General features: G+C 40.1%; 2 protein-coding genes across 2 annotated transcripts in view; one reads left to right on the top strand and one right to left on the bottom strand.

Annotated features, from left to right (window-relative positions):
• Memo1 (mediator of cell motility 1) overlaps positions 1–9,102 on the bottom strand; it is a 153,892-nt gene that overhangs the window by 114,070 nt on the left and 30,720 nt on the right. The gene's annotated exons all lie outside the window — the stretch shown is intronic.
• Positions 2,743–4,889, top strand: LOC105741683 (actin-related protein 8-like). Its single transcript, XM_023711284.1, is given in 2 exon segments — positions 2,743–2,849; positions 2,966–4,889. Coding segments are annotated over 2 exon segments (2,031 nt in total).

The raw sequence follows: 9,102 nt of genomic DNA on the forward strand, positions 1-9,102 counted from the left end.
GCTAGTGCAGAAGTGGCTACAACACGGCCACAGTGCCTCTCATGTTTCTGTAAGTATGAATGTAGATCCAAAGTTTGAGTGGCAGGTGGGAAGTCTAAAAAGCATGTCTTTAGTCTAACTCTGATTAGTCTTAAAACAACACTATCTGTAACTAAATCTTGGAGCAGTCTATATATCAACAGATGAAAGGGCCGGGGAGATGGCTCAGTGGAATAAGCACTTGCCTGGCAAGCACAAGGGCCTGGGTTCAATCCCCGGTTCCGCCAAAAAAAAAAAAAAAAGAAAAAAGAAAAAAAAAAAACAGATGAATGGGTAAGGAAAATGTATGGATACACAAAGGAATACCACTCTAATATAAAAATGGATAAATGAGTCATTTGAGGGTAAATGGATGCCCGTTGGGACCATAGTGTTCCATGAAATATATCAGACACACAAGCTATTTAAATGCCACATGATTTCTCCTGGGTGAGAATCACAAAATATAAATAAAGAGCAAAATACAGGATAAGAGGAAAGAGAGAGATCATTTTCAAATGGAAAAGGGAACAAGAGATGGGAGGGGAAAGGAAAAGAAGATAAAAAAAAAAAAGAAAATGGAAGGGAAAATGGAAATAAGAGCTTTTCAAATGGGAAGAAGCCTGTATCCCAGCACTTGGGAGGCCAAGGCAGAAGGGGTCTCCATGAGACCAAGGCCAATGTGGGCTATGTACCAAACTATAGTGAGACCTTGTCTCAAAATAACAAACAAGGAAAACAAAAAGAAGAAGAAAAAGAAAAGCACCCAAGTAGGAAGGAAGACACAAAAACAATCTCTATCTGCAGGTGACACCTTATGGATAAAATAAAATTTTTAAAGCTAAGAAAGGAATCCAGCAATGGTGTCGGATAAAAGATACAACAGAGGGGCTAGGGATTTAGTTCAGCAGTAGAATGCTTACTTAGCAAGCTGGAAGCCCTGGTTTCAGTCCTGGGCAACACAAACAAGAAATAAACCTCACCTCAGATACAAGTGAAATCAGTTTTACCTTTATTTATTAGCAAAAACAATCAAAAAGAAAATGGGATGCTAACAACCAGAAGGCAGTGTCGAAACAAAGACCTAAACAAAGATTATCAACTGAAAGACTTAATACTGCCAAAACAGCACTACTTCTCAAAGTGATACAGATCCAATGCAAGTCCTGCTACAATTCAAACAGTTGTGCTAGGAATGTAGCTCAATGAGCAAAGCCACTGGTTTTTAACACCAGCCCAGTTAAAGAATACAGTAAATCTCAACAGCCTATTCTGCAGCTATGAATGAGCTAATACTCAAATTTGGTTCTCAAAGGCCAATGACATGACAAGGGTCCCTGAATAAATCTTGAAAACGAACAAAGGTAGAGGACATATACTTTCCAATTTTAACACATTCCTAAGCAATAACTGAAATAGTATAGAACTGGCATAATATACAAGACAGATTAATGAAACAAAGCTGAGAATTGAAGATAAACTCAAACATCTATAGCCAGTTGATTTCAACATTCAATGAACAAAGACTAAGTCTCTTACAAATGGTGCTGAAACATGAATATTCACATGCAAAAAACAAAGGTTCAGTGTAAACCTCATTAAGAAAAATTCAAAATAGATCAACAACCTAAATGTAAGAGCTAAACTATAAAATTCTCAGAAGAAAACAAAGAGCAAATCCTCACCATCTTGGATCTGGCAATGGTTTCTTAGATGTAATAAAAGCACATGCACCAGAAATAACAAAAATTGATAAAACTGGACTTCATCAAAATTAATTTTGAACCATCTGGGACCGCGAGATCCTGAATCAACCCACAGCTCAGGCTCGGCATGTGAGTGAGACCGCCCAGGGACCACCAGATCTTCATTCGAACCAGAGCCCAGGCTGGGAGTGTGAGTGAGACAACCCGGAACCCAGCAGACCCTGATTTGACCTAGAGCGCAGGCCCAGCGTGGAATGTGCAGCAGAATTCCCTGCAAAGAGACTACAGGCAACACCCACCCAGCTGATTCAGGAGCAGAATATCTTGCCAGAGTGGCACAGAGGGTTCAACTGCAAGGGCTGCAACAGGAATAAGTGGAGCACAGCAGCCAGACCCAAGCCACACCCACTTGGACAAGTCTGAACTTGGTAGATCCAGACCTGGTGCTAAGGTAATAACTAAGCTCTACACTAAAGGTCAGAAGACAGTGCTGTAGAAAATGACAAAGAGAAGGAACAAAATGCAGTCTCAGGCCCCAAGCCCACCCAGAACAAATGCAGAAAACATTAGCATAGAAGAAACTGGAAATCACACGCCTGAAATCTCCGAAATAATAGCGTCTGAAGTAAAGAAACAAGTGCAAAAAGGTACAGAGGAAATCAGATCAGAAATAATTTCTGGGGGGCCTGCCCCTTAGCTCAGTTGTTTTTTTGTTTTTTTGCGGAACCGGGGAATGAACACAAGCCTTTGCGCTTGCCAGGCAAGCACTTATTCTATTGAGCTATCTCCCCGGCCCCACTTAGCTCAGTTCTTTAAGTGGCTGCTTCAACACAGCAGTCAGGTTCAGGTTGCTGTGGTTCAATCCCCACAAATCAAGCCAACCAAACCTGCCCTGAAGGCATTGGGAGCAAAAAAAAAAAAAAAAGAAAGAATTTCTTAAGTAAAAAAATAAATAACTGGTCCCGGAGGCCGAGCTGGTGCTGCTCAGGCGAGAGGCCGGTGGTCGTCCGTGCTCGCGATGACCCAGGCCGAGAAGGGAGACACGGAGAACGGGAAGGAAAAGGGCGGGGAAAAGAAGGAGCAGCGTGGCAGGAAGCGGCCCATCGTGCCAGCCTTGGTGCCCAAGTCGCTGCAGGAGGAAAAAGACACAAACACTGATCAAAGAAAACATCCACGTGCCTGTAGAAAAGTGGGGCGAGGCGAGGCGGAATTCCCAGAAGAATTAAGGAGCTATGAAGCAGAAAGCTTAGCGGGGCGGCTGGAAGTGACCGGCATGTGTGGCAAATCCAGAGCAACTTTATTGTTGTCATACATCCAGGCTCCACAACTTTAAGAATTGGTCGAGCCACAGACACACTCCCTGCCAGCATTCCACATGTCATTGCACGAAGACACAAACAACAAGGGCAGCCTCTGTACAAGGACAACTGGCTCCTAAGGGAGGGACTAAATAAACCTGAGAGTAACGAACAAAGACAAAATGGCCTTAAAACGGTGGATCAAGCAATATGGTCTAAAAAGACGTCAAACGGTACAAGACAGATTCCTATGTCTCCTGAACAGGCCCGTGCTTACAACAAGCAGATGCGCCCCACAATTTTAGATCACTGTTCTGGAAATAAGTGGACAAACACATCTCACCATCCTGAGTATTTGGTAGGAGAAGAGGCCTTATATGTGAATCCACTGGACTGTTACAATATTCACTGGCCCATCAGAAGAGGTCAGTTAAATATTCACCCTGGACCTGGGGGCTCCCTTACAGCTCTTCTGGCAGATATTGAAGTAATATGGTCTCATGCACTATAAAAATACTTGGAAATCCCACTGAAAGATTTAAAGTATTATAGGTGTATCTTATTAATTCCTGACATCTATAATAAACAGCATGTGAAAGAACTAATGAATATGATACTTATGAAGATGGGTTTTTCAGGGATTGTGGTTCATCAAGAGTCCGTGTGTGCCACCTCTGGAAGTGGCCTAAGCAGCACATGTATTGTAGATGTCGGGGACCAGAAGACAAGTGTCTGCTGTGTGGAGGACGGGGTGTCTCATCGGAACACTCGGCTCTGTCTGGCATATGGAGGATCTGATGTGTCCAGATGTTTTTACTGGCTCATGCAGCAGGCAGGATTCCCTTATAGGGAGTGCCAGCTAACAAATAAAATGGACTGCCTGCTACTCCAGCACCTTAAGGAAACCTTCTGTCATTTAGATCAGGACATCTCTGGGCTTCAGGACCACGAATTTCAGATTCGTCATCCAGACTCTCCTGCCTTGCTTTACCAGTTTCGACTAGGAGATGAAAAGCTCCAGGCTCCAATGGCTCTATTTTACCAGGCCACTTTTGGAATTGTTGGACAGAAGATGACGACTTTGCAGCACAGATCCCAGGGTGACCCTGAGGACCCTCACGATGAACATTACCTCCTGGCTACGCAGAGCAAGCAGGAGCAGTCTGCAAAAGCTACTGCTGACCGAAAGTCTGCATCCAAACCCATTGGCTTTGAAGGAGATCTTCGTGGCCAGTCTTCCGATATTCCAGAAAGACTCCATTCTCAGGAGGTGGATTTGGGGTCCTCTCAAGGAGACTGCCTGATGGCTGGCACCGACTCTGAGGAGGCTCTCAATGCACTGATGTCCAGGAAGACTGCCATCTCGCTGTTTGAAGGGAAAGCCCTGGGCCTTGATAAAGCCATCCTTCATAGCACAGACTGCTGTTCATCTGATGATACCAAAAAAAAGATGTACAGCTCCATCCTGGTGGTGGGAGGTGGTTTGATGTTCCATAAAGCTCAAGAATTTCTCCAGCACAGAATTCTCAACAAAATGCCCCCTTTGTTTAGGTGAATTATTGAAAACGTAGATGTGATCACAAGGCCCAAGGACATGGATCCCCGGCTGATTGCATGGAAAGGAGGGGCAGTGTTGGCGTGTTTGGATACGACACAGGAACTGTGGATTTATCAGTGAGAATGGCAGCGCTTTGGTGTCCGCATGTTACGAGAGTGCGCTGCTTTCGTGAAATGGGAAGGGAGAGCCACTGGAAGACCAAAAACGAGTCTCTCGATACACAGGATTAAAGAATGTACATATTTTAATTTATTGAATCACAGGCTTAATTTTCATGGAAAGACTTTGCACTTTATGTTGAGGATATGACCTTGGTTTGAAATTATAATCATTTTCATAGTTGGGACATTTCAGAATAAATAGGAACTTACACTTCAGTTGTAAATCCTGTCGTCTCCTAAAGATTTATAAACTGTCCAGTGATGTCAAATATTGCTGTCAAATGACCTGACATGGTGAGTGTCCGTGGACAGAGTCCAGAGAGGTCCCCCATGTAAAGTTGGGGACCTTTGACTCATGCCACCACAGGGCAGGGTGTCAGTGTGTTGACTGCCATCCAGAAGAATTTTGGGTTTGTGTTTGTTGGGTATTTTTTGATACTGGGAATCGAACAGAGGAACTGAAGATTCTAGGTAGGTGCTGTCTGTGCCACTGGTAGCCCCAGCCTCCGCAGGCAGCTCAAGGATACTTCAGTTAGAGGCATAAAGAGATTCACTGGGCAGAATTTTTAAAATGTACACTCAAAGAAATAGAGGGCAGGCGCTCTAGGGGGAGAAGGCACCCTATGGCTTGAGCTTTGTATGTTTATGGGGGACTTAGAGATAAAAATTCTAGAACTTGAGAATCTGTGCAAAAAGGAGATGCATTTTACAGCCAAGCATAGCATGATGCCCCATTCATTACTGGCAATGCAGCCCTAGCCCACCTACAAGAGAAAGGCCCATTGCCCAGATGTAAAGGGAAGGTCTCTTCAGAGGTGGAGAAGGCCAGTTTGTGAGTAGAAGAGGGCTGTTCAGCTTATTTGTGACTTTAGGAATTTTGGACTGGTTTGTCCAGAAGCTGCAGTCTTTATTAAAAGAAAACGTTAATGTTAAAAAAAAAAGTAAAAAAATAAATAACTATAATGAAAGAAGTACTAAATGCTTCTAAAGAAGACACTGATTTTAAAAAAATAGAGTAAAATATAAAAATGATGGAATCTTTCTTTTTTTTCTTTTTTTTCGCCATACCGGGGATTGAACTCAGGACCCTGCACTTGCCAGGCAACACTTATTCTACTGAGCCATCTCTCCAGCTGCATGCAATCCTTGAATGAGCAATACAGGAAAGAAATACAATGCATGAAGCAGATCCAAAGTGACATACAGGAATTTAAAACCTCAATCACAAGCTGGCAAAACCGTTTGAATGAAAATGAAAATAGACTTTCAGACCTTAAAGACACCATTGCAGCTAGCAAAAAAGTAAGAAAAGTTCTCTTAAAAACAACTTGGATGCAGGAAAAAATAATTCAATATCTGCAAGACAATGCAAAGATGAACATGAGACTAACAGGCATCAATGAAAAGGAAAGAGTCAATACAAATGATATAAAAAGAATATAGATGGAAGTAATAGCAGAAACTTCCCAAATATGGGGAAACTATCTGACATTCAAGTAACTGAAGCATATAGAACTCCACATAAAAAAAAAAAAAGAACTCCACATAACATCAACCCAATTAAAAACACACCCAGTGGTTGGGATAGATATATAGTTGCATTCTCTTAATGAATAGAATGATTTGTTCTAATGGTGTTTGTAAAGAGGATCACAAGTCCGCATCTTGTACAGCAATTAACCACTAAGAAGAATATATGCAGTGTATTATTTGTTGAAACTGTACTTCCGATTTGATTTGAAACTGTCTCATTGCTATCTGCTTATCAATAAAACTTTAAAAAAAAAAAAAAACCCAGACATATAATAATTAAGATCCCAGAAATTCAGCACACCAACAGTATACTAAAAGCCACTAAAGAAAAGAAACATCACGTTTATAGGAAAACCCATCATGATAACGGCAGATTTCTCTTCACAAACCATGAAGGCAAGAAGAGCATGGAGCAAAGTACTTCAAATCTTGCAAAAAAACGAACTACAACCCAGACTGATATATCCTGCAAAACTCTCCTTCAAGTATAACGGAGAAGTGAGACACTTCCATGACAAAGAACTAAAGAATTTCATGATGATAAAGCCAAACCTACACAGACTACTAAAAGATGTTCTAGAGAGGGATCAAAATGACCACAACTCCAAGAATGACAATGGAAAGAACCCACCACATAGGGCAAACAATTAAACACAGGAGAATAAGAGGAATACAAAAGCAGTCTTTCAGTTACTCTTTTGTTAACAGCAACAAGTTATTTCCATCAGCATACTCTACAAATGGACTTCTCCTGCACCCTACGGGTCATGATTCTGTCTGGGTCTACAGCGTGGATATCAAGGAAATAGCAGTAGCTCAGTCCCACAAGTGACACCTGGCCACCAGTAAGTGTTATGGACATTATGCATGTCCACGACGCACTGGAACTTTGTGCAATATCCTATCCCCAAACTGTCAGATGTGCTGGTCACTGATTTGTCATTCCAGTATTTATCTTATGTTTTATTCTTAGTAATTCTTTACTATCATGAAGATTTTTTCTTAGTTCAATTGTTTTGAAACATTTACTTTTTAATTAATTAATATTTAACTTTCTGAATATTGCTTAATCTTAATTTTTGTTTTAAGATTTATGCTATATATTTGACTGTCTATTTAAAAGACATGGTATTGGAACCAGGGAGATGGTTCAGTGGAATAAGCGCTTCCTTGGCAAGCGCAAGGGTCTGAGATCAATCCCCGGTTCCACCAAAAAAAACTAAAAAAAAAAAAAGACATGGTATAATATTTTCTCCTAGTTTTGAAACTTTAAAAAGCATATTTCCATCTTCCATTGACTTTATATTACTTCTTCCATATGTTTTATACACACAAGCATATATAAAAAAATATGTGTATAACCTGATGTAAGATTGATACTGTTCCATAGAAATCTTTAATGACCTTTTAAATGGGTTCATCTGGGGCTAGGGAGATGGCTCAGTGGAATAAGTGCTTCCCTGGCAAGCGCAAGGGCCTGAGTTCAATCCCCGGTTCAGCAAAAAAAATAATAAAATAAAATAATAAATGGGTTCATATTTTACATAGTCCTGCATAACTATCATTTTGAGAGCTCTTTATTCTTCATCCAGGACCATACAGCAACTTCTATTGCTTTCTGAATTACGCTCTTTGTTATTTCCTATATGCTACATCTGGATGTATTAGACTATTTCGAGTTTGTATAACTGGAAAATATTTTACTTTTAGTTTTCAAAGGTATGTTTGCTAAGTATAAAATTCAAAGAGGACAGATCTGTTTTTTTCCTTTCAGTCCTTTAATTAGTCTCCTTTCTTACACACTTGGTCTTTTTTTTTTTTCTTTCTAATATGGAATAAGATGCTATTTAATTTTGTTCTTCCATAGCTAATTTTTCAATGTATGTGCTTTAATGATTTTTTCTTTACAATAAGTTTTGGACAATTTCAATAATAATAATAATAATAATAATAATAATAATTGGCTTATTGAAAGGAACAGTTGATGCTTCATTGTTTGATCAATCTTCCGAGCCTACATCTGGTAATCTAAGCAAACACTCTGCAAATAACAGCATGTAATCTAACAACTATTGTTAATTTCCTATCATCTTGCTTTGAAACTTTGTATTGTTATTATTTTTTGTTGTTTTGCTTTTCTCTTTAAACTTTAAAAAAATTAATTTTGAGGGGTGTGGTTGCACCCTGATGCAAAAGGATCACCCTGGGTTCAAGGCAGGTCTGGAGGACAAGGTGAGTTCAAGCCCAGCCTGAACTACACAATGAGACTGTCTTTTAAAAAGAGAGAGAGAAAGAGAGAAAGAAAAAAAAAGAAACTTAGTAACTTTTGTTCCTCAAAGGATATTAAAAGAAAGTGACAACAATCTTTGGGAGAAATATTTGTAATTCATATAATCTTTTTTTGGGGGGGGCGGGAGCTGGCTCAGCCCAACCTGAGGGTGGGGCTGGTGCAGCATGTGGTGCCAGGAAATGAACCGTGGCCCTCTGAGCCTGCCTAAACTTGCCTAAGCAGGTGCTTTAGACCACTGAGCTATTTTACTGGCCCTTTTTAATGTAGTCTTTTTTTTTTTTTTTTTTTTTGTAATTCATATAATCTTAAAGGAGAAAAATATCCAAGGTATTTGCAGAACTCTTACAATTCAATAACAATAAGACAATTCAATTGTAAAGTAGTAGGCATATAACTTAAACAGACTTTCTCTCCAGAGATACAAATACCCAATGAACACATGAAACTATGCTCAATGTCTGAGTGAATAGGGAAATGCAAATCAAGAACGGAATGAATGAGAAGCATAGAATTCTTTATCCTATTTTTAAAATATAAT

The sequence above is a fragment of the Octodon degus genome, unplaced genomic scaffold (genome assembly GCF_000260255.1).
Source record: "Octodon degus isolate 3935 unplaced genomic scaffold, OctDeg1.0 scaffold00020, whole genome shotgun sequence".
Taxonomy (NCBI): Eukaryota; Metazoa; Chordata; class Mammalia; order Rodentia; family Octodontidae; genus Octodon; species Octodon degus.